General features: G+C 43.6%; 1 protein-coding gene across 1 annotated transcript; it reads right to left on the reverse strand.

The window, feature by feature from the left end:
- Window positions 1–300: 300 nt before the first annotated feature.
- Window positions 301–24,449, reverse strand: Acp6 (acid phosphatase 6, lysophosphatidic). The gene is made up of 10 exons (XM_004647829.2): window positions 23,719–24,449; window positions 15,116–15,244; window positions 14,867–14,997; window positions 14,450–14,529; window positions 9,299–9,386; window positions 8,379–8,511; window positions 6,301–6,401; window positions 3,933–4,028; window positions 2,108–2,273; window positions 301–1,435 (listed from the first exon to the last, which is right to left on the reverse strand). The coding sequence occupies exons 1-10, from the start codon at window positions 23,935–23,937 to the stop codon at window positions 1,292–1,294; spliced, it is 1,287 nt and encodes a 428-aa protein (XP_004647886.1). The 5' UTR covers window positions 23,938–24,449; the 3' UTR covers window positions 301–1,291.
- Between the last annotated feature and the right edge of the window lie 2,000 nt (window positions 24,450–26,449).

Raw genomic sequence — 26,449 nt, forward strand, 5'->3', positions numbered from 1 at the left:
GAAATAAATGTACCAGTCAGCAGTGTGAGGAAGGGAGAGGGGTAATTAAAAGCTGAAAATGGAGAGATCTGACTAAAATGGAAACAACAAACTTGAATGAAGGCATTTATAGAATTTAACTTATCAGGGCCGCGGATGGGGCTCGGTGGCACAGTGCCTGCCTAGCAAGCACGAGGCCCTGAGTTCGATTCCCGGTACCAAAAAAAAGAAAATAATAAAAATAACTTATCAGATACAAGAAAATATGAGACAAAGGAAATAAAGACGAAGTCCTGGTTTAAGATGTAACTCGGTGGATGATGTGGAAATGTATTCCCTTCAAGTAGGGAAGCTTGCCTGTGGGAGAAGCAGGTCTAGGAGCAGAAGTTTGATTTTGATATGGAAAATGGAACATCCAGACAGACATGATGACTGTCTGAGGCTCAGAAGAGAAATGTGAGCCCAAGAAATCTGAGCTTCTTCCCCTGGCAGTTCTTATCATCTTCCTACATAAAGATGATGGGAAGTACACAGGCTTTTGCGATTGCTATTGTGAGAGGTAGAGGACTGTTGGTTTGAAATCAGACAAGGTGTGAAATAGATTCTAGGTAAGAATAAGAATGTTTATAGGGAAATAGGGGCTCATGAGGCACCCCTGGGGGGCAGTTAAAGGTAGAGCTCCCAGCAGTGTCCCTGAACCTCAAGATCCTTTGCTTACACACAAAGCTCTCTTCCTTGCTTACCTGGTCAACTCCTACTCACCTTTCTTTGCGCAGATCAAGATAGAACTTCCCCAGAAGGCTGTCTCAGAACTTGCTGAGAGCTGCCTTCTACAGTACCAGCCAAGCAGAACTAGATTTCTTCTATCTTCCAAGTAACCCTCTGTGTATCTTATCATAGCATAAAGTGTATTGTACTGTAATCGCAGCTTCCTGCCTCTCTCACTGGACTGAAGTACCTTGAAGGCAGAGCCTTTCCCTCTTTGTAATAACCATTAGTTAGTGGAGGGGGGCCTCAGGAAATATTAAGAAAGAAGAAAAGAACTAAAGTCCTACACACAATTCTAGAAGGTCACAACACCCCCAGCCTGAGTCATATACATGTACTCTGACCTTAGAAATCAAGCTACAAAACAGAAAAAACTTGATTTCAACACTATATATTTTATTTTCCTTCCAGAAAAAGAATTTACAATACTTATAGCAAGGAAATATCCTTACTTTACAGACTCCTGCCTGGTCCCCAAACACACAAAGCTGAAGGCATGGTAGAAAAGTTTGTATTTAAAAGTCAAGTTATTCATGTGCATCAGTCACTTTTCATTTCCCAGTTCCAGTTCCTGTGCCTGGGAGCAGAGCATGCGGTACTTCTCTGGGCTCAAGGAATAAAGTGATACGGTGTTCAAGAATTTGTCCAGTGGACAAAGCTTGTCTGGGCAACCTCTTGGCAGCTGCTCCTACAAAAGAGACATAATTCAGCTGGTCCACCGAGGCTCCCATCCTTCTGCTGTCTTCCACTGAGGCCAGCAGTCCGAGAGGCCCTGACTCGAGCAGCATGTGTGTATGCATACAACAGCCAGGAAGGCCCTGCTACCCGGTCTATTTTCAGAATAAATAGCACACAACCTGCCTATAAAGGATACTGAAGGCATGTCTGTTGAGTTGACTGGGAAGACACAAAGAAGATACATCTCAAGCTTGGAAAGCTAAATGTCTCATCCCTGGAGAGTGTACTGGCCTCCTCCCTCAACACTAATAGCGCTAATACACCTAAGACTTCAAGGGAGCTGACAACACACATCACCTCCCAAAGACATCATTTGTAATTTTCAAAATAGGTTTCAGAGTCAAGATATTTCATCTTGGCCAAAATACTCAAGAGAAGAGCAGGAGGGTGGTGACCCTGCCTCTAGGGGTCTGTAATAGTACTGAGATAAGGCCCAAGTAACACCTTTCTACCGCTTGGCAAACTTTGCTCCAGTTCTTGGCCATAGCTGAGTCACTTTATAGGACTTAAAGACCCGATGGTACCAATGAAAACGCCACTGGGCCCATGGAGGGAAACTAAGCCAGGTGGGAAGTATCGGGAGGGGGCCTAGTCACACCCTCACCCTACTCAGAGGTCTTACCTCTCCATGGTAATAGAGCTGCACAAACCACTCCTTAGACTCCTTGTGTTGGTAGAGTTCTATGGTCAGGTCAGCAGCAAATGGAGGCCATTTGTGATCAAAAGTCCCCAGAGCCATTAGGAGAGGCATGAGGGTCACATCATGAGCTGCGTAGAGGTACAGCTTTCTGCAAGAAGCAAACAGTTTTCCACAATTCTTTACTCAGGTTTCTAGAGGCCAAAACATTGCCTGTGTCCTTTAAGTAAAACCCAAAACTGACCTTAGAAATCAGTGGAGCCTGCTATGAAATTCCACTGAAACAGACAGTGGGGAGAACCTTTATCCCTACACTTCATGTTCCTGGGAAAAGGTCCCAGTGCAGCAAGTGTCCTTTCCACCAACTCATCCTGCCTAGGGAGTTTCCTGGAGGCAATGTGTGGCCTCGGCCCTGTCCCTCCTTTCTTTGGATCCTGCCACACTGTGGCACACGCTTTCCCCACTCTCAGTCATGTGATGAGTTCAGTGCAGCAGGCTCTGCTCTTTCTTCAAGAAGCCTGCAGTTTTGGAGAATTTCATTTCAAAGGAATATGAAAAAGCCTGTTTGGCCCTCAACATTTTCTCAAAATTTCATTCTGAGAAATAAAGGTGCCATTTTAATTCTTCTTATCTGATGCCAGTCTCTATCATCTCCAGGGAAGGAGCGATGCTTCTATTTACTGACTCGCAACCTAAAAGACTAGCTTTGTCGCATTCTTTAGACAGAGGCAGAGAAAGGCGAGGTGGCAAAAGACAGCAAGAAACATAGTGCACTGCAGGCACGGTAAATGAGGTAAGGGCATTCCTGTGCCTGCCATTATAAACCTTGGCCCAAAGCTCCTGAGCATTTCGCTTCAACCCAGTATCTCATATTCATGAGTTTCTAGCTACAAGCAGCAATCTCTCCCTCCCTAGAACAAAGCCCACAGAAGTGCTTCTGCAATCTAGAATCCAGACAGGTCACCTGGGGAAACTGCTTCAGTAGGTCGAGTGGGGACATGGGAATTTAGCGTGTTCTTGGGTGATAGTGAAGCTGTTTGCAAGATCACACTGTACTTAGCAACGTGTCAAATCCGTAGCCCTAACCTGGGGTAATGAGTCCATCCCAGGCAACTCGGCCACTATGTTCAGACGATGTCTCAAAAATGAAGAGCTGGAGATGTAGCTCAGGGCGAAGACCCCGAGTTCAACCCCCAGTATTCCCCCACCATCTCCTAAAGTGGCAACGGAAGCTCATGAAACAGTTCCAACACTGGAAAAAAATGTTTTATGGATACCACAGTGTAATAGTTACAGTGGATGCCAACTTGATTAGCTTTGAGGTCGTCCCATGAGATTGGCGAATACACTTTTGGGTGTCTGGGGTACACCACAGAGATGTGGCCTTTGGGCCCATGTCTGAAGCCTGGCCCTTTCCTCTGGCACTGCTCCCCTGCTCAGCTTCTCTGCTGCCATGAACCAAGCATCTCCACTCTGCCACATCCACCTTCCTGCCACAATTTTTCACTAAATTCCTTTTAAATTGTAAGCCAAACAGCTCACCTCCTTTAAACTGTGGGTGTTCCAATGATGGGAGGAAATACACATACTTTCTGTATACTAAGTGAAGATGTTTAAGTTTAGGGTTCTTTTTGGCTAAAATAAAATTTTCAAAACACGGCACAAGAGCAAAGTGTAAATCTCTTTGGTACTTGTACTCTCTTAAATGTCTACCCACACTCACTGCCAGCCTGCCCCCACCTCCATGAGGTTCCCCTCTGCAGCCAGAGGCCCCCAGTGCTGTCATCTGCAAAGTTGTTGTGCCAGGTACCTGGTCTTGTTGGGTGGAGGAGCAGGTTCTGCAGCCTTCAGGAGGTTGTTCTCCAGGATGTGTAGGAAGGGGCCGACTGCCATCTGCAGACCTTCCCTGTGAGAAGCAAACAGGTTTTAATAGCCCAATATGTGCTAACCACTCAGTCGGTATAGGCTGGTTTAGGACTTCAAGAGGACGGTCAGATGCAGCTGAGAAAAAGACAAGAAATGTAGAAAGGACAGCCAAGGGCAAGAAGGAGAAAAATCAATTTGAGGGCTGTGTACAAAGACCTCCAACTACAAAAACCCCAGGATGCCAATCTGCTATGAACATGGCTAAAATGAAAGAGGCTGAGAGAGTAGGTGACTGGTAACTGAGACACATTATAAAGAACTAAGCCTTGAGGAAGGAAAGGACAAAGATGGGAAGGATGAGGGTAATGACTTTCAGAGATTCCAGAAGAGCAAGTAGAAGGAGTAACATCCTAAATTACATTTCCTATGTACCAGCACTCCCGCTTCTGAGGTTTAGATCATAAAGACATTTCTTGTCTTATTTATTGGACTTAAGTTCAGCAGGGGCTGGTGAGATGGCTCAGTGGTCTAAAGCACCTACTTAGAACAAGCTCAGCAAAGCACAGGGACCCTGGTTCAATACCCCATCACCACATGCCAGCCCGTCCCACCCCCTGGTGGGCTGAGCTGGCCACACACACACACATACACACACAAAATAAATAAATAAAATTAAAAAAAAAAAAAAAAAGTTCAGCAATAGTGTCCCAGGATTGGTTCTATGGCTCTACCATTTACATTCTCAGCTTGTCACTTCACAATAACAAGGTGACTACTGTACTAAAAGCCTGTCCTCTTAAAGAAGTGAACAAAACAGGAAAATGGAGGCTGGCAAGTGACAAAAAGGGGGTGTTTGTGGGCGCCTTTCATTTTTTATTAAAGAGGAAAAAAGCTCCAAATCAACACCTCTCCTAGAATTCTCAAAACCCAATCACTATCAAAAGGGAACAAGTTTACTGTGATTAGTTTCACCTAATCTTTACACATGGTAAATGGGTAAGCTGCCATCTTTATGGCAAAGAATATTGAAGCAATAGATGATGCATAAACAACCAACACTGCATGTGATATGGCTTTCAGAAGAATATATGCAGCCCAAGCCAATTTGGGCTGCGACTATGTAACCATTTGTCTTTGAAAAAAATACCTATTTCATGAAAGCAGGCTAACTGGAATGAAAAAGACAACGGATCAGGAGAAAGCAAAGTATGGCATGGCCACATCTGACCTGCCTGACTGTTTTTCTAAGTTCAATTGTATTAGACGCATCCATGCCCATTTGTTGGCAGGTTGTCTATAGCTGCTTCATATTACAAGGACAGAGATGAGCAGTTCCAACACAGATGACATGACATGCAAAGCCTAAAATATTTATTGAATGTCTGTATGTGAGAACCAGTGAGAGGGAGGACAGGAAGTGCCAGTGGGGGTCTGGTGTGACAGTGTTACAGGGAAGCTGGCAAGTCCCAGGGAGTGCTAGCAAGCTGAAGGGCATGGCCGGAAGCTCCTGGATACCCGAGGCTAGTGCACAAAGGGACACGCTGAGTGAGTCAAGGCAGGCAGGGCTTTCACTCTAATGCAACAGATGGTACAAGTTCTTGAACTGTGAGCTATCCCCGCAACAGTCATATCCTCTCTTTCTTAGAGCTATTCTTGTCCTCATTTCCTCCACCTACTTACCTATTGTGAGTACAAGTTGAATGAATTTACTGATCAGAAAAAAGGAACTTCTGAAATTTGGTAACAGGAAAAACTTCTATTTTGTTAGGAAACAGGCCTTTTAGAAACAGAGCCTTAGGTACCAGGAAGGCTACGCAAACACACCACTGCTGTCCGGAGATCTGGACTGAAACTCTGGCACTACTAGCTGCGAGCTGAGCCCAGGCAAGGTAGTCTCTCTAGGCCCCACTTTCTTTGTCTACAAGGCCAAGGATAGTTTCACTTACTGCACAGTGAGAATGTGAAACTGATTCATAAATTATAAAATGATGAATAAAGTGATAAGTAAGTATTCCTCGCACAGCTCTTCTCCCAGAATCCTTTGAACTTTAAAGCAAAAGCAAAAAGCAAGTGATTAAAAGACACTCAGCAAGGTGGTGGCTCCTACTTCTGTGCAACAGGAAATGAAAGCTCTTGGTCACCAGTCCCAACACAGAAATTCAGGGACTGGGGCTTGCAGCACGGGGCCATTTTGGTCTCTTCGCAGTGGTGCCAGGCAGCACGTGTGAGGGAACTTGCTGAACTCTTCGTTCACACACACTTAGAGGGCTGAGCAGGCATGATGCTTTGCTGGCAGCTAAAAGGTCCCTCACCTGTCTTCCTGTTGCAGGATGTACAAGACTGTGTCCACAGCTCTCTGTTCAATCACCTGGGCAAATCTCTTCAGCATGGGGCAGCTCGGGAGATTGTGCACCTGAAAGGACCACAGGCAGTTTTAGAAAGAAGGCAGCTGACCTGCGTCCATGGAGCCTGCTGGGGCCTGTATCCTCCTGGGAGGGCCCACACAGTACAAGACTGTGTCCCCAGTGCCCTTCTGAACCTATGTGTTCCTTCATTTCTGAAGACCCAGAATTAAAAAAAATTCTTTATCTGGCCTTTCAGATGCTCCCATCCGCTTCAAAATTTAATTTTCTTGGGGCCAGGGAGATGGCTCAGTAGGATAAGCGCTTGACCGGCAAATGCAAGGATCTGAGTTCAATCCCCAGTTCCTCCAAAAAAAAAAAATATTTAATTTTCTTTCCTGTGCTGGAATTGAATCCAGGGCCTCTTACATGCTGGGCAAGTGCTCTACCGCTCAATCAAACCCATTCCCAGAACCATATTTTTTTTCAGTACCACAGATCGAACTCGGGACCTTGAGCTTGCTAGGAAGGCACTCATGCCACTGACCTATATTCAACCCCAAGATTTGTATTTTTCTTTCTTTCTTTCCTATTTATTTATTTACTTATTTTTTGTATTTTTAGGGAAGGGCCTACAGGGTGTTCAGGGTCTCACTACTAGATTGGACTCATACTGACCCGCCTGTTTACAGCCTCCCAAGAGCTGGGATAACAGGCGCATTCCTCCACGCCCAGTCTCAATTGCTATCTCAGCGCACCCTGGGAGCAGGGCTGGCACAGCAGTTCCAGGGATCGAACCAAGAATTGTATTTTTCAACTTAAAAAAAAAAAAAGTAAGTAAAATACAAGGCAAAAAATTTCATGCTGGGCCGGGGAGATGGCTCAGTAGGATAAGCGCTTGACTGACAAACGCAAGGATCTGAGTTCAATCCCCGGTTCCGCAAAAAAAAAAAAAAACATTCATGTATCTCCATTTGACTTCCATTTTCCCTAAAAAGAATTTTTAAAAGTATGTATATAAATACCTTACAGGAACTCTTGCCTTTTAACTTCAACCTATTTATACATACACACTTATGCCTTTTGGGCATGCTGTCATTTTCATCAGAAAAGAGGATCTTAAATTGCCTTCTGGTATCCAGCTTTTGAATCTAGAGAAGTACTTCTCATTGCATAACTCTTTTTTTCTTGAGACAGGGTCTTGCTATGTAGTTCAGGCTGGCCCTGAGTTCACCCTGTAGCCTGGGTTGGCCTTGAACTCATGGCATTCCTCTTGCATGAGCCTGCTGAGTGCTGGGATTATAGGTGTGTGCCAGCACATGTCTTCATTGTATATTTTATATACCAGTTGCATAAGAAAAAAACTATGGCTAAATAAATCTGAGGAAAACGATTATAAGATTAATCAGATTTTTATAGATACCTCAAAATTTTCAAATCTGCTAATATGTATATTGCCTCTCCAAAAACTGATACAAGGGGCTGGAGAGATGGCTCAGTGGTCTAAAGCACCTACTTGAAACAAGCTTGGCAAAGCACAGGGACCGTGGTTCGATCCCCAGCACCACATGCCAGCCAGCCCTGCCCCCTGGTGGGCTGAGCTGGCCACACACACATGCAATAAATAAATGTAATAAAAATAAATAAATATTAAAAAAAAAAAAAAAAACTGATACAATAAAGAGGAATTCCAAAATGTTTAGAACCTAAAAGATGGCAAATGTAAATTTTACATGTAAAGATTTACTATTCTTTCCCTTTCATAATTCTCACTATATATCCACTCTGGCCCTCAGACTGCCCTATGAAAGACACATTCAGTATTCAAAGCCTCGTGATTCAAGAAACTGATCTGGAGTTAAATGCCTGTCTTCCTGAATGAGGAGTCCTCCCTCACTGTGCCCATCCCTCCCTGAGTGCTCTATGTCCCTCCGTCCCACAGCCATTCCATCTGCAAGTCCTATCATGGCTCCTAGTTCGTAGCTAGGAGCCAGCTCACCCAGTGCCCATGCCACAGTCCCCAAGCTAGTAGAAAACAGGCCTCTAACCTGCTCAGCAGCCACATTGTCAAGGAGAACAAGGAAGTCCACGTCATCACTACTGTCAGTGCCCATCCCTTCTTTCACCTTCTTCAAATCATCTGAGATCCCTGGAAGCAAAGCAGCAGCTTCCTTTCGGCCTCTGTCAAAAATATAAAAGCAATCCATTATATAGTATGGTGAGCAGCTGTTGGCACTGAATTCTCATTTAACTTTCACAGCCCAGTGGAATTAGCTGTATTATTCCCAATGTAAAAATGAGTGAAGTGAGGCTCAAAATATCAAATGATTTGTAAAAACAAGAATCAGGGTTAGCATAAAAGGCTAGATTTCCTGAATCCTACTCTAATGTATCTATCTATTATACCAGCAATTATGCATAGCCCATATCTATTTTTAAAACATTTTCTTTCTTAAAGAAAATGGAATGTATATAGTAAATATATTATATAGTCTTAGCTAGCCCAGAAATACCCGAGGACTGAAAAGTGTCCTTAGCTCAAACCAATCCACTCTGCACAGCAGCATGTTGGTAAGCGAAGGAAAGGCAGGGTCTTCTGATGCTTGCACACCTGGGTGTGTGTGGATGTCCGGCTCAATCATTTTTTATTTTACCTGTCAGTTTCCTCATCTGCCCCACTCCAGGGCCTACTTGCCAGGATAATGCTTTGTAAAGCAAAGCCCCACACAAGGACTTACAGTCATCTCTCCAATCAGAGTGGCTTTACCCAAACTTCCTGTATGTTCGTTATGAGCCCACCACTGTGAAGAAGAGCTCTTCTACTCCCCAGACAGCTGAAGTCAGACCTGAGTGTAACTGGCCCCACTCTCCTAACTACCAGTGGGTTAGGGTCCCCATGCAGGCAGTCTGCCAGCAGCGGTGGGAAAAGGCTATTTCCCCTGGTGAGAGAGAGCCTCTGGCCAGTTACCTGGTTCTCTGCCTCAAGCCCCAGCAGTTCTGGTAGTTGGGGTACAAGACTTCAGAGCTTGCCTCATCAGTGTGGATGATGATCGACCCTAGAAGGAAGGATGTGCAGGCAGAAAGGGACTTCAGCTTTTTCTTCCCAGCATCCCCACTCTGTACTACCTCTTCTCTTTGTCTGTAGACACAAAGGCACCAAGGGGCAGATCACAAGGTCACGCTGTAGGACAATGTATTTCTTTAACATGTGCTGGCTCTGCTTCCACACGCTCTCCTAGAGCCCGAGCACTGGGAAAAGCCAGTACCAGCCTCGTTCTGTATAGCATATGCCTTCTGGAACCACAAATGGACTGGAGCACGTGGAGACCAAGATCAGACTGGCATTTCCCTCCCATTCCAAAACACCCCCACCTTGAAGCACTACCAGCACTTAGGTATTCTTGTACATAGGCTGTCCCCAACTTGATCAGAATCCGAGTTTTATTTGTTTGGTTGGTTGGCTGGTTGGTTCCCACAGATCAAACCCCCTACATCAAGTCAATATGGTAACTTATCAAATGACAAACTGAAAAAGGGTCACACATACTCTCAGAATTCAAGTTTGCCCAAAATAAAAGCCAGCCTTCTAGGTAAACTGCTAAAAACCAAGGATTAGACTATAGTCATGTTTCTTTCTTTCTTTCTTTCTTTTTTTTTTTTGTCGGAACCAGGGAATGAACTCAGGCCCTTGAACTTGCCAGGCAAGCGCTTATTCTACTGAGCCATCTCCCTGGCCCCATGTTTCTTACAGATGCTGCCCTTGTACCTCCTGTCAGTGACAAAAGAAGGTGTCCTAACATCTGCCCATGCTCTGCTCTGTGCCTGTGGCAGGTTCTTTCCACAGTTCAGGCCTCATAGCAAAAGAAACAGCTCCCATCAGCTGCAATATGGAATTCAGTGTCCAATCTACAGAGTAATTAGGTCAATCTAAGTCCCCAAAGCAATTTATTGCCAAGAAAATTATTGATAGTAAGAGCACCAGGACCCTAAAAGTAGCTACGGTAACTTATGAGAATATCAGAGTTGGTCTGAACAGAAGAAAATTAGGCTAAAAGTCACTGATGTTACTTGAATCTAACAAGTAAGCTGCTTTGGGAAGTCACTTCCCTCCTTAAAGGTTTATCTGTTAATCAAAAGATAGGATTACATCAGGGATTTTCAATTGCTCTAAAGTAGTGGAACCTCCTCCATCATTACATAAAGCAAAAAATATGATGATGTCTGCAATATATGAGGATCAGTAAAGTGAAGCACAGGTTCTTCAGAGGGGATATAGGAACCATAGAAAGAAAAGTGGATAGGACATGCAAGCAGACTACACTATGGATTTCCAGTACCCTCACATCCCCAAATGAAGAATTACAGGTTCTGCAAGACATGTGAAAAGAACAGAACACACAATCAGCCCTTCTCCAGATACACACGTCCTCACAGAAGCAGCCATTCATAAAAGTAAAGAGCACAGATTCTGAATCCAGAATGTCAAGAGTCTGAAACCCATCTACATAAGGTACCAATTCTGTGTGCTTGGGCAAATCACTTAGGTTCTCTCTCTCTCTGGGGTTCTCTCTCTCTCTCTCTCTCTCTCTCTCTCTCTCTATATATATATATATATATATATATTTTTTTTTTTTTTTTTTTAATAAATAAATAAAAATAAAAAACGCTGTACCAGGGATTAAACTCAAGACCTTGTGCTTGCCAGGCAGGTGCTTATGCCACTGAGCTTTATCCCCAGCCCCTTAGTCTTCTAATCTTTTTTTTTTCTTCTAAAATTTCATTTATTTGTGTGTGTGTGTGGCCAGCTCAGCCCACCAGGGGGCGGGGCTGGCTGGCATGTGGTGCTGGGGGATTGAACTGCAGTCCCTATGCTTTGCTTAGCTTAGCTTGTTCTAAGTAGGTGCTTTAGACCACTGAGCCATCTCACCAGCCCCAGTCTTCTAATCTTTAAAAGGAGACAACAGTACCTACTTCACAGCATCATCACAAGAATTAAACAACATATGTAAACTTCTTAAAACAGTCTTTGATACATATACAAACCTTTTAGAATAATAACTATGATTTAAACCTCTATTATAATGCCATAAACCACCAATATTGCAACTGGGGTCTGTTACTGGTGTCAGAATATTACAACTATAGCTTATGGCAAATAAAACACAGCAGACACTGAAATAAATATTGAACAAACAACTGACCGAGCAGGGCAGACTCACTGTTGCCAGCTTTCCCCACAGCCTGATTTTCTATAGTTGATCCACGGGCCCTCCAGCACTTCTCTAGGATTTTACTCCTAAAGCAGCATCCAAAGTTGTGCCACTCCCATTAATGGTGGCATTTTCTGAAGTTCTTTGGTCCATTCAAGACCCCTGATATTGGGAAAGGCCTGGAGGCAGGTGGGACACAGTCCAAATACCTCTGGGTCCTAGACAGGGCACTGCTACTCTGGCAGCCATACTAGAAGTTAGGATACCATTTCCTTTACTGGTGGAAACAGGATGCTGCTCTTGTCCCTTCCTGTCAATGACCAAAGAAGGTGTCCTAGCATCTGCCCATGCTCTGTGTCTGTGCCTGTGGCAGGTTCTTTCCACACAGTTCAGGCTGCATAGCAAAAGAAAAAGCTCCCATCAGCACTGATTTGGAATTCACCAAGTCTAAAACACATGCTACTTAGCTCAGTCTAAATCCCATAGTTATAGTGATTCTAACATGGAAAGGATTCAGTATGTACCAATACTGTTTTAAGAACTTTACATTTAGAAATCAGCAGTTTGCCTGTTTTGGAGAATGATATAATTACAGTGGTATGTCAGCTCATAACTATATTCTTCCCACAGTTCTGGTTATAAACCAAATTGGATGAGAACCAGATCAAATTCAATGGTTAGGTTCATTGTTGATCTTACGTGGAAATTTGTAACTTCTCACACCCAGTTCAGTTTTGTGACCAGAATCATGAGAACTGAATTTATGAACTAAGGCATCACTGTATCATGTATGAAAGTAATTTTGCAGTTGTAAATTTAAGGCTTAATAATTAATTGGTTTACAATCTGTGTGTACATAAAGTGGTCACCATTTTTCTCCCTCAACCACACTTGGTGTTTCTGGAAAGAGGATATTTCCTTTTTGTTGTTTTTTTTTTTTTTTTTTTAATTTATTTATTTATTTGTGTGTGTGTGTGTGTGTGTGTGTGTGTGTGGCCAGCTCAGCCCACCAGGGGGCGGGGCTGGCTGGCATGTGGTGCTGGGGGATTGGACCGTGGTACCTGTGCTTTGTTTAGCTTGTTCTAAGTAGGTGCTTTAGACCACTGAGCCATCTCACCAGCCCCGATATTTCCTTTTTGAAGCTGAGCAAGTTAAGAACATCCAGAAGATCAGACACTGTAGATTATTCTTAGGCTCAAGGGCCAGTCTACCTTGCTTAATGTTCGCTAAGAAGCACACTGTGTTTAGCAGCCAACTTCAGCCAGAATTTGTGGAGGACAACCTGTGAGAGTCCTTGAAGGAAGAGCAATTGTCTCCACTTTGGCTGAACCTGACCCTCTTCCCACATATTGATATGTACAGGGCTGGCTAGGACTTTTCCTTATCCCTTCAATTGGTGTTAAGCAATGCATTATCAGTCCAACCAAGGTGGTGATGTGTAGTTTTTGAAACAAAGATGGCAGGGGTGTTTCCCAGGAACCTGGTTATTCCCACCTGTAAGCTAGGACAAGGCTAGCTGAAGAGTCAGTGCTCTACACTATAGGCTGGGAACATGCCTTGAGATAAGAGGCTATGGCTTTGCAGAGCATAAAAGGATACACAACAGAGCATCCAAAACATTAGACACTATCTCAACTGTGTTATGCAGATTACTCTTTCTGCACATCCTTCTTTGCATATCGCAGAGGTGATTTCAGGCCTCCTACCTAGCCCAGCTCACAGCACTCACCTACTTGCCATCAGTCTCAGTCACTCATCCTCAAGCCATTCCTTTCTTCATGAATTAATAAAACCCAGGCTTGGCTCCAGGTCAAGGTCTTTGCTGCAGATGTCATTGTAGCTTTCTTAGGACCCCTTGGTTCCCCATAACTATAATCATGCGTTAGTGTGTTTATTCTCATCATGGGTAGATTGGAATTATCTTGCTAGAATTCTAATAACTTTTTCATGGGCTTACAAATTTGAACTTCCTGGGCCATTTTGAGCTCCCTATAAGACTTGTAACATTTTTTTTTTTTTTTTTTTTTTTTGGCGGAACTGGGGATTGAACTCAGACCCTTGCACTTGCTAGAGAAGCACTTATTCCACTGAGCCATCTCCCCGCCCTCCTATAAGACTTAACAGCAGCACCCAATCTAGCTGGGGACAAGGCCAGCCTCCTCTGGCCTGGAAGGTTCCACTGTCTTACATATTTTTAAAAGTTTAGTGGAAATTTTGTTTCTATTTGAGATACTGATAAAAGCAGCTACACAAAATAAGAACCTTTGCCTTATGGTACCATTCAGTATTTTAGTAGTGGTGAGGTCAGAATGATCTGAAATCCAGACCAGTAATTAAATGTGAATTTGAATTAATTACAAATGATAAAATACAGGCTCATTTGATGGCCAGGAGCTCTCAAACATAGGAAATAAGAAATGTAGTCACTGGTGGTGAAAAATTCGGGAGTCACTAACTGCAATCACTCACTGGTTGAATATATCAAAACCCAAACTTGATAGATTTCTTCACCTAGGAACAGCTGAACAGAATAGTATTAATGACACCTGGATCATGCTATGAATTGTCATCAATGTCATAGCAAGAGCAACAATCTTAGGTCCCAGCTAAGGATCCCTCCTGCCATCCTATCTTCTCAGCAGTGCTTCACTACTGTTCATAATACCTGATAGGGCTGCTTTTTGAAACTTGTGGAGAAGCCAGAGAAGTCAGGAGTCTAGGGCACATTGGCTCAGGTGACTAGGGCAGCACAAGGCTAGACTGGGAAGAAGCCTCTAGAATAGGTACACTCAGGAGTCAATGTGTAGAAGAGAGGTCAAAGGAACAGGCACTAAGGATGAGAGGGGTTTTGGAAGTGAGAACAAAGAGCTGCTCAGGGACGGGCTGACCTTCAGACCTCAGACACAAACCTTCTTTATCACGCTGAAAAAGCCCAGCCAGCAAACAACGAGTAGACTCCAGATTCCGATACATGTTAGTGGAGCGAACACTGGAAAAAAAAAATGAAGGAAAAGGCACAGATGCTCATAAAAGGAAAATAGAATTATATAAACTCTACCTTACCACTAAACAGCTGGGAATCCTTCAAGGCTAAATAAGGAGTGTGATGGAACTAAAAGAATACTTTACCTCTCTTGGGATGGTGGGACTCAAAGGCCAATGAATGTGACCCCAGTAACCACCTGTTCACGGGATCCTATGACATAAGAGTGGCTGCATCATGGCAAAGTATCACACAAATCATTAGACACTACCGTGGGGATCAGTACAGATCTGCTCTCGCTCAAGACCTCAGATCAGGTGCAACATCTCTTCTGGTGACTTACAAGACCTCCTGGGGTTTGAAGGATGGTGAAAGAAAGGGGATGGTGTCCACATATTTCTTCCTCAGTCTCTCTCCCAAGGCAAACATCTGCTCCATGCCCACCTTGGTCAGCTGCCCAGCAAACATGCCCCCCTGAAGTGGGGGAGAAAGCAGGAGAAGAATGAAACAATGGACAGCCTGCTGAACTCAGCCCATGGAGAACCACCGACACTTCGCAGTGGGCCTCCCAGAGCAAAAAACTATTGCTCACCTTCAGGGTGGTCTTGTGGTAGAGGGCATCATAAGTAGAATGTGGTTTGGGACCACCGGCTAAATTGGTGACTGTGTAATCAAACTGAGTTTGAGGAGGGACTTCTAATAGATGGGGGCTCCACTCTACCTGTTGTGACCATAAAAAAAAAAAAAAAAAAAAATTAAGCAAAGGTTCTTAAAATAGCATTAATAGCCAACAGCCCTATAACATTCCCATGGAAAGAAAGCAGCAAATTTTATTCCCAATCAAAAAAAGAAATACTCATGATTTACTATGAGCTGTCCTGAGCTCATGTCTTGTTACCACTACACAAAATCTCAGCTTTAAGGGGTTGCTCTAGCTCTAAGCTCACACTGAAGCACAAGGGAGAAGGGAGGAGCGATGGAATATCCAGCACACAAATAACTGCTGAATGAGTGAATGGATGAATGAATGAATGAATGAATGAATGAAATAAGATCTCAGATGGTGTCAGTAAGCATTGCTAAGGAACTATTCTGCAGGTTTCTATGCCTAGCAACCCCTACTGAGGATTCTGGCTAATATCTTTTGTTACTACCATATACTTTTTCCTTCCTCTCATTTTATTTCTGAAACAAGCACATCTCTAAAGAAATTGCTTCTTTCTCATCTCCCTTTGTAACCCGCAATCTGTCCCCATCCCAACTGTAATGTAATGGTTTTTAAAACATCACAAGTGGAAAAAAATCCATCAATCATTGTAAGTGGTCACAGATCTCATAGCTCCAATTAAGCATAAAATTCTTTTTTTTTTTTTTAATGTACTTTAGTACAGGGACTACAGGGCCTCACTACACAGATTCAACTCATGGTTATCCTCCTATTTTTACCTTCCCAAGTGCTGGGATTACAGGGGCACACCACCATGCCCAGTCTCAGTTCCAGACTCAGCTGGGAGCGGGGCTGGGGCCCAAACGGCACAACCCATAAAATTCTTAACAGTCAGATGTGATGACTTCAATTTTAAAAACAAGAATTTTTTTTTTCTAGTCCCTTATATCTGCTCCTTTTCTCAATCTATTACGTCTCTGTGCAACAATAATTCTCCTAGGCCTGATTCCCTGCTGCTCCATGATCCCTGTACCAAGCTCTATTGATTTATTGCCTAGTGAAAGTCACTAGCAATGGTCCTTCCACTGTCTTACTATAGAGTATAAACCTTATGACTTCATGCAAAAACATCTCCTCCTTCCCAGTTCTGATCCACTAATTCCCCTGGGAGGGGACTTTTCCTGAAAAGCCAGGAAAAACAGAATCAAATTTCCCCTGGGAGGGGAAATCCTTCAAGGCCTCACAGCTGCATGAAGGCCCAGTCTCTCCTCCAGCATCCTCCTCATCACTTCATCCCCATCCTTCACACTTCTCTCAAGAAGCACAACTTTAATTCCTTTACTACCAGTCTCACACTTTCTGGCTTTTTAAAGTATCATTTCTCCTGCCTGGAAAAATTTCTTTTATCTGAAAAGACTCATTTATTCCATAAGACTCAACAGGCCATGACGATGATCTCAGCTTACACAGCAACCTCAATGACTTTCTGTGGGAGTCTTAACCAAAATGTACCAGGAGAAGTCTTCTCTGGTGCATCCTGTTCAGTAGACTTAGCTTCCTGGGAAGAGATTAGGTCACCTATATTCTGGATGCATTAAAAGGGCCGGGCATGCCACAAATTCAATTAATAGTTCTGACAACTTGCCAAACCTTATGGAAGACACCAAGCCTGAGGTAACTTGATCTGTTTTTCCTGGCTTTTCAGGAAAAGTCTGGCTTTTCCAGGATTTCTTTCCAGAAGAAGCAAGCTATGAATATAAATGACAGTAATTCTATAATAGATAATGTGCTGCCAGAAGCCAGATAAAGGCCATCATAGTTCAAAGGCAAGACAGACCTTTTCTTTTGGCTAAGAATTCCGGGAAAAGTTTCATGGGAGGAATGGTATTTGAAATGAATAGGATTTAGACAAGCACAAACCTGAAGTTGTAAGAAGCAGGTAAAGAGAGAAGGTTGCATTCCAAATTCCAAATACAGCCTGAGGAAGGTAGAGATGGTGAAGAATTACAGCAAAGAATTGGTTTAGTTCCTTCAACCTGGGAATAGCTTTCAAGCTTTTTAATTAACAAGTACCAACTTGTTTCAGTTACTTTTCGCTTGTTGCTGGGACAAATATCCGACACTCAAAATGAAGGAAGGAAAGGCCTAACTCACAGTTACTAGAGGTTTCAGTCCATACTCAGCTAGCTATAAGGGCAGAGCGCAATCTTTCACCAGCACAGCAGAAGGGATCGGGCGCTGCTCAGGCCGCTAGCTGGCCTCTCTCCTTCCCTACATTGTAATGCAAATTACCTGCCGGCAGCATCCACATCCACAATAATCAACCACAAACTCCAGAAACTGCCCCATAACTATGGCATGAGGCTTTGGGGGAACAACTAGACACAAACCATAACACAACTAAAGTTGAATTTTAGATTTGTACATATAAATGCAAAAATTTCTCTAGTTCAAATAGGAATAGGACCCCAGAGTCTCAGCCAGTCAGTACCTTGACAGCCTATGGCTCCAAAGAGTAGTTAGAAAGCTGGCAGTATATACATATAACTGTGTGGAATGATTACTTGGGAGATGAGACTTAGTTCAATCAACAAGAGGCCCAGTGGGGCTAACTCAACTGAGAACACCTACCTGAGGAACAAACTCCCAGGAGAACCCTTGAAGCCAAGAACTCTCTGGCTTTTATTTAGAATGTCAGTTTAAGTGAGAAAAGCAAAAGAAAAAACTGTGGGCAAGGAGCACTCTCAAGGCAAAGTAGTTTTTCTTGGGTAAAGAGGGAGAACAATGGCCAGGCACAACCTGCTTCACTGATGTTGTTGTTTAACCATCCATTTCTCATAGAGCCTGTGTGCTTTTTCCCCCTAGTTTAACCATTCACTCCTCAGCCAAGTGCCCCACACAATGAGAATGGGAAGACCAGAAGCAGAAAAGTAAATGTTATGATGTCTGCAGTAGTTTACATGACTAAGGTTTCATCGAAGGCAGGAGAAACAAAGAGGGAGATGTAAGATATTTAAGTTAGACTTGGCACTTAAGTAAACAAAACATTTACTTGGCAGATGGGTTGGTAGGTAAACAAAGAGGAATAAAGAGAAACAACACTTTGATTTTTAGTCTAAGTGTCTAGCATGAAGAGCATAATGGAAGTATTCTTTGACTAACACTAAGACAAAGATGAACAAACTTCTAGAAAGCCAGTTCAATTTTAGTCATTTTAATTTGAGATAGCTCCCTGTATTCCCTGTACTTTCTCACTGTGCATATTCTCATAATTAAAATCCATTTTGTCCCTCTCCTTTATCATGTTGTAAACTCCTTTAAAGCCAAGACTGAATTATCCATCCTGGAAAATCCATTGTCTAGTATAGGCTAGACCCACTACAAGATCCTCTAGCTACACTAAGGAATTGACTCTTAGGCAGATTCTCCAAGTGAAGATTTTTGGTGTTTCCCAGGGGACAGTTTCTAAAGTCCAGTCATGTCAAGTTTATAGTATGTATTTTTGGATATTCAAGAATAAACGGGGGCCAGTGAGATAGCTTGGCAGCCTAAGTGCCTGCCTTGCTAGCACAAGGAGCTGGAGTCAATTCCCAGTACTGCATGCCCTTCAGGGCCTGCACCATGCTGTGCTGTGCTGGCCAGTGAAACTGGGCATGTAATCCCAGCATTGGGAAAGCTGAGACAGAAGGATCACCATGAGTCTAAGCTGTGTCACAAGATCCTGTACCAAATATATAAGTAAATCTTTAAAGAAAGAAACAATACATCAGTTTCATATATGACATCCACATGACCCCTCTGTCCCCTACTCTCATTCTCACTCCTGCTTTTCAGCTTCCAAATTAGTAAAGTCTAACTTGTCAATTTTCTGTTTTATTTATAGCCCATCTTCAAAAAGAAACTTAAATTAATTATAACAATACTAATCAATAGTAATTTATCAAGCCCCAGCACCATATGCCGTGCCATCCCAGCCCCAGGTGCACTGAGCCAGCCAGCAAGACCAGGCGTGGTGGTGCACTCGTATAATCCCTGCACTGGGGATCCTGAAAACAGGAGGATCACTGTGAGTCAGAGCTGCACAGTGAGACCCTGCACCAAATACACTCAAAGAAAAAATAAAATAGGTAAGAAAGACAAAAGGAAACAAGTACAAGAACAAAAATGAATACCATGATACGGGGGCTGGAGAGATGGCTCAGTGGTCTAAAGCACCTACTTAGAACAAGCTTGGCAAGGCATCAGGGACCGCGGTTCATCCCCAGCACCACATGCCAGCCAGCCCTGCCCCCTGGTGGGCTGAGCTGGCCACACACACACCTCTCTCTCTCTCTCTCTCTCTAATAAATAAAAATAAAAAAAAAATTAAATAAAAAAAAATAAAAAAAATTAAAAAAAATACCATGATACGCTTATTTAAAAATGCATATCACAAGGATCCAAATACTTATCACAGGTAGACCACAGCTTTGGCAGTAAGCGTTCTGAAGAAATGTGATCAGCTAGACAAGTTTAACGATAAAAGCAAGCCAACTGTTGGGAGAAGTACACCGTTTCTAATGCTAACAGACAAATTTCTCCCAAGGGTCCTCATAAAGAAGATAGAGTAATAGAATGAACATCTTTTCTGCAGTCATGCAGTGAGCTCTGTGGGAATGTTTCTCCCAGTTCCCTCAACACTAAAGCATCTTGCATAGAAGGTAAATCTGTACTGGGAATCAATATCTACCCTACGTAAAATTTTTTCTTTTACCTAGGATGTAAACAAAAACTTTCTAAGTATAGATTTTAGAACAAAGTAATACACTGGTATCACTAAAAATTTTTTTAGTTACTGATATTTGAGCCCTATCTTGGACTAATCACATTGACTAGTCACAGAGCTAGCATCTCCATTTTCTAATGCTGTAGGGTCCAGATAATTTTATAAAGCCTCACCAGAGAAGTTTTTACAATGTTTGAATACCCTCAACCAATTAAGTCAGACTTTCTGGGAGGAATATTTGAGTATGAGTAGTTTTTGTTTTTGTAGAAAAACTGAACTCTGGACTTGCACTTGACAGGTGGACTCTTGTGCCCCCGAGCTATATCGTGTTTGGTTGTTTTTGATGCAAGATCTCACTATGCAATTCAGGCTGGCCTCAAACAGGCAATGGTTCTGTTTTAGCTCCCATGGGCTTGAATTGTAAATGTCTGCCACAACACCCACTAAGCATTAGTGTTTTTTAAACTTTCCCAGTTCAGTTAAGTGTCTTACCAAAGTTAAGAACTATCAGTCCAGAGGAATGGATAGACTGACCCGTATAACCTTCACACATTGCTTCCTGAATAACACCTTTCTTAGCTTACCTCTGGACAGCACCAGAGCAATATGACATTATTCTGCCCAGCACAACTGCTCTCAAATAAAACCCAAAATGCCTTAACTATGAATGTGGGGCACAGGGAACTTTATTTTATAAAAATAAAAACATCCCTGGTAGAGACCACCTTGCCACTGTCCAGACGACGTCTCAGGGAAACCTGAAAGCAGGATCTAATCTTCTTTTGAAAATGTACTTGACCTACTCTACTAATCAGAAAAATGGTCAAACAAGTTCCACAATTTTATTTCCAAAGTATAATCTTTCAGCAAGACAGATTAAATCAACAGCTATTCAAGCCATAAGAAACAAACAGAATATGTAGTTTTAAACAATGCTACTTTTTACAGATTTATGAAATAATTGAATGACTTGTTACATGTTTTATCTATAGACCAGTTAAAAATCAGGAAACATGTATCAAAAGCAATTTTAGTTTCAGAATTTTACCACATAGTCTCATCTGACTAAAATGAATAACCAAACCAGAAAGATTAGAAAATCCCAACAACCATGTCTATCAAATTGGATAGTGAAAAAAAATTTTTTTGGCTATCCAAACACAAGTTATAGAAAGTGGATAACATTTACTAACAGACTAAGTTGAAAGAGAGTTGGTTCCATTCCTGGCTTTTATACATAAGAGTTGATACGACTGGTAGCTAACATGTTCAAAGGATCTGCCTAAAGTCTTCAGAGTGTGGACAAGACAGGTACATGTGTCTCCTCTCACTGCAAAGTGAGGCCATGGAATCAGATGTTCCATATTTTGTAGCTGTGCAGACCAAAGATAAATGAAGCTGGTACGCAAAGCAAAAGCTACCCCTTTTACCAAAAAGGCAGAAGACACTAATCACATACCCCAGCTCAGAAAAAAAAAGTCTCTAAAAGAACCTAAATCTTTCTCCAGGGCATTCAGGGGATAGGTATACCATACAGACCAGAATGGGTCCAGGTACAGACAGGCAAACTTTTTTTCTCTGTTACTGCCAATAACTTTGTTTTTAATATAATACCCCCACATATTACTTCCCAGCCCTTTCTAACAAGAATAAATGGAGATCAATGAGGACTGTTGGTACATAAGAGACACAATGTTTTGGCCAGGCAAGGTGGCAAATGTCCCTGGAGGCTGAGATTGGAGGATTAGGAGTTAGGGCCCAGCCTGGACAATTTAACTGTCCTACTGAGACCCTGTCTCAAAATCAAAAATAAAAAAGGGCTGGGATTGTAGCTCAGTATAAAGTATTCGAGTTTTTCTTATTTTATTTTTGTATTTTAGGGAAGAGTCTACAGAGTGTTCAAGGTCTCACTACTAGATCGGACTCGTAGTGATCCACCTGTTTACAGCCTCCCAAGAGCTGGGATTACAGGCTTGCTGCCACCACACCCAGTCTCAATTGCCCTCTCAGCACCTGGGGGCAGGAGGGCTGGCATGGCAGGCCTGGGGATCAAACCCCCAGCCCCAGAGCCTGCTTGCAGGCACTTCAATCCACTGAGCTATTTGGCCAGCCCAAGTATTTGGGTTTAAAAAAAAAAGACAAGTGTGATATCTTGGGTCTGAATAGCCCCCGAAGGCCTCATGCGGTCATCAGTGGGGTTTGTCAGAGATGGCAGAATCTGGAGTGTGTGACGGCAGGATTTAGAGTGTGCGATTACTACATTATTCCACTGATTGGTTTGGCAAAGGAGGATTCAGGGTACCCCTAACTCACGTGTGAGTGGATACAATACAAAGGACAGAAAGAATCTGTCTTTTGTCATTGGTTGCTTGCTAGGTCCCTCGTTTGCTGCCTTCCACCTGTCATGACCTGTCTCTCCTCCGCAGTGGCCTTCTCCCATGCCACCACTTTGGATGTTGGGTATTTTGTCTCAGCAACAAGAAAGTAACTAAGATACCAAGTAAGAGGCTGAAAAACAATCAAAGCATCAAAAAGGAAAAAAAAAAAAGAAAGCTATTCTAGTACCAGCTAGAAAGTAGGATAATCAATAGAAGACCAACTAGAGAACTAGTTAAGTGCTTGCAAAAATATATTTATGAAAGAAGGGCCTTAGGGGCTGGAGAGATGGCTCAGTGGTCTAAAGCACCTACTTGAAACAAGCTTGGCAAAGCACAGGGACTGCGGTTCGATCCCCAGCACCACATGCCAGCCAGACCCGCCCCCTGGTGGGCTGAGCTGGCCACACACACACACAATAAATAAATGTAATAAATAAAAATAAATCAATATTTAAAAAAAAAACTTTAAAAAAAAAAGAAAGAAGGGCCTTAAAGGTTTGATTTCGTCTGGCCTTAAAGGTTTGATTTCGTCTGTGGCCAACGTTAAAAATCGGATTTTCAGTTATGTGAAGCTACATCCGTCACAGTTTGGGGAAAGTAGCAATGATAACAAAGACTATGCCAGTTTTAGCTGCTCTAACATCAGGGAAAACTAACCGTACAAAAGTATGCCATAGGTAAGTGGGACACTTGGGTGCCTAGGACTTTCTGGTTGTCTGTGTCTCTTCACTAAGCTCTTCTGTTACAAATTGGTCATATCCACGAAGGATAATCATCTAAAACCAAACCAAAACAACCAAACGCACATCATTATTGTGCTTTATTCATAATCATCCTGGTCAAAATAGGCAGATTTTAAACCATCACAGCCACAAGACCCGCCAATTCTGACTTACATTTTAAATTTAAACTTTCAAAAGTGTCCCTTTCATTACAGGTTTAGAATCCTAAAATGTAAAGGCAACACAGCACTTGTTACCAACAAGCCTTCAGATCTCAAACGGCCTTTGGTACACCCTGAGCTATCGACCATAAGCAAGTCCACCTCTGCCATTCCGGTTATAAAGGTCCCGGCAATTCTAGCCATCGGAAGAACCACACACAAGTGCACTGCAGCCCCGACCAAGTTAACCCAGACACTTCCGGGTAATAGTGCACCAGATACACGCTGAATTAGAACCTACATTTTGCCAAGATCCCCGGAGACTCCGTTGCGCCTTACGAAGGCCAGCTATGGCATGAAACAAAGTTTGGGGCCGTCTTTTCCTGGGGGGCCCACGCACTGGCCGCCGGAGGAGGTAAAGAAGAGAGGGCAAGGACCCCGGAGACCCCCTTCCAAGAAGTTAACCCGCCCGCCCACCAGCACCGCCCGGCCCAGCCCTCACCTGCTCCTGCAGCGGGAGCGCCTTGAGAGGACTCCGCGCCCCGTGTCGAAACACGACCTGTACCATTTTCAGCTCCAGCAGGCTGCGGTCAACAGGACTCTGGCCGTCGGCTGGCCGACGCTCTGCCGACGCTACCCGCTGCCGGTGGAAGCAGTACGCCAGCGAGGTCAGGGCGCCCAGCGGCGCCCACACGCGCGCGCCGAAGCCCCCGGGGATCATGGTGGTGGCGCCTCGCGGCCCTCCGGAACGCAGCCCTCCGTGGACGCCGGGGTCGGCGGCCGCTCCCAAGCTCGCGGAAACTGGAGGGAAAGCACGGAAGCCGACACCGCAGCGGCTCCCAGCCCTCAGAGACACCCGGAGAAGGGCCGTAGCGGAAGAAGCCGAGGTGGAAGTACAGAGCCTCCCTACGAGTTGGCTTTCGCCCGGGACAGAGCTGGTCGCCCCCGCTCGTAGGCTGGGCCTGGGGATGCTCAGTTCATCTTTGGCCCTCTAGGGAACTTAAACTTGGATTTCTAATTTGGCCCACAGCACTCTAGAATGGGCAGAAGCAGCACTGGACTTGTGCATACCGAAAGCTCCTCTCCAACAGAACCCTCTAATCTACTTTCTTACAAACCCTAGATCACCTCCTCACCCTCTCAGAATGGGCCAAGAGGAACCGCGCAGAGGAGCACGGGAAAGGAGTCCCGCGGTGACAGCCTGTCCGCAAGCTGGGAACTGTGAGGACTACAACTCCCATGGAGCAGTGCGCAGCCCCCCAGTCTGTAAGGCCCCGCCCCATCCCGCCCTGCCCCCAGTCTCCAGGCCCGGGTCCCTGGACTAGGTGGGCGGGGCTGAGCAGGTCCTGTAAGTAGGCGAGACCGGGTTAACAGCCAAGGGTAACACAGAGTTAAGAATAGAACTGGATGGTGGAGGGAAGTAGTTAGGTCCTATCTTTACGTGCAGAAAAATTTAGTCTCTAAATCCTGGAAGCAGGGTTACTGAAACCATGAACAAACATATTTACTAAGTGGTTAGCATTTGCAAAACTTGGCCCTCAGACTTTATATTTAGTTTATGTTTATCATCAGTTTTTAAGATGGTTAAGAAAATTCTCAGGTGTAAATCATCATAATCACTTGAAGCTTTAAGTTTCCTGATGTGTTTACTGATAGTCAGAATCTATCATTCTGTGGAAGAAAGTCCAGACCTTCCTTGCTCAAGGTTGCCTGAGACTCTAGTCATCCCAAACCTGTATTCCCAGAATTCTGCAACAAGAGGCAACCTAGAACCGTTTGCAATCCTTACAAGGAAGAGGCAGCTGTGAGCAGAGTCTACCTATGTGACTTTGAACCATTTCTTTAATCATTCTCAGTGCTATCTTTGGGTGAAACTGGGACAGAAGTAAAGATGACATACCTAAGGGAATTCGAGCTTCACGCCTGAATCTAAACTTCTTCACAGACTGGAAGTTTCTAAATGTACTCCAGTGGGGAAGGAGGAGTCCTTTCGGAACATTGCCCTTTGCCTCTGCTTTTGTCAGTGTGCCAGCTCATAGATGTACTGCTCGGTCTTACTGTGTTCCCGGTGTGATTGAAAACTGAATCCTGTTTTCTATGAATTCAGCTCCTCTCACCCCCATTCACATATTAAAACCCTAACCTTCAGTGCACCTGTATTAAATAATGAAAGTTAAATGAGGTCATAAAGGCAGAATACTAATCCAGTAGAATTGGTGGTTTCATAAGAGAAAGAAAGATCTCTTGCCATGACCATACACTGAGGAAAGGTCATTGTAAGTATATGGGGGAAAGGCAGGCATCTGCGAGCAAGGGAGAGAGAGAGTCCTTACCAGAGTCTGATCACCCTAACTGCAGACTTCCAACTTCCAGTGTTGTAAATAAATACATTTGTTGTCTATGCCACCCAACTGATAGTATTTTGTTAGGACAACACAAACAGACTAAGACACTGAAGTAATATAGTCTCAGTAAAGCATTGGGAGCATCAGACAATATGGTTTTGGAACCTGTATAATGAGTTATAACCCAAATGATTGAGAGATTTTCCTGACAATTCTGCAAAAACGTGGTACAGTTCAGTGCAGAAAGGCCTTGGTATTGGAGCAGCTTCGGCAGTCTTGATAATTTTTAGCACATCAGAGCACCTTCAAAGGCAATGGAAGGGGCTGGTGAGATGGCTCAGTGGTCTAAAGCACCTACTTGGAACAAGCTTGGCAAAGCACAGGGACCGTGGTTCAATCCCCCAGCACCACATGCCAACCAGCCCCACCCCCTGGTGGGTTGAGCTGGCCACACACACACACACACACACAATAAATAAATGTAAAATAAATTAATTAATTAATTTAAAAAAAACAAAGGCAATGGAATATAGATACCTGGGTGCCAAAAGCTTTCTACCATAGTAGAAGCAGCAGCTCTAGTCTACCCTTTCCCTAATAGATAAGGCAGCATTGGCACAGACTTGGCAGGCACGGAGAATGTACAAACAAGATACCCAAGATTACTGAGTTCAGGCTTTTTGCTAGTGAGTCAGCATATGTTGTGGAGTCAGCCCATACATGCATGGTGAGTACATAAACAAGTAGTCTGCATTATATAACTTTTAGTGAACTCAGTGGTTGTAAGTAAGGGACTGGAACTGCAGCATTGGGTTCCACACCACTGAGATGGTAAAGGCAAATCAAACATTTCCACAGCTCCACGTCTTTTCTTTGGTTACCTGAAGT

This window comes from Octodon degus, unplaced genomic scaffold, assembly GCF_000260255.1.
Source record: "Octodon degus isolate 3935 unplaced genomic scaffold, OctDeg1.0 scaffold00331, whole genome shotgun sequence".
In the NCBI taxonomy this organism is placed as follows: Eukaryota; Metazoa; Chordata; class Mammalia; order Rodentia; family Octodontidae; genus Octodon; species Octodon degus.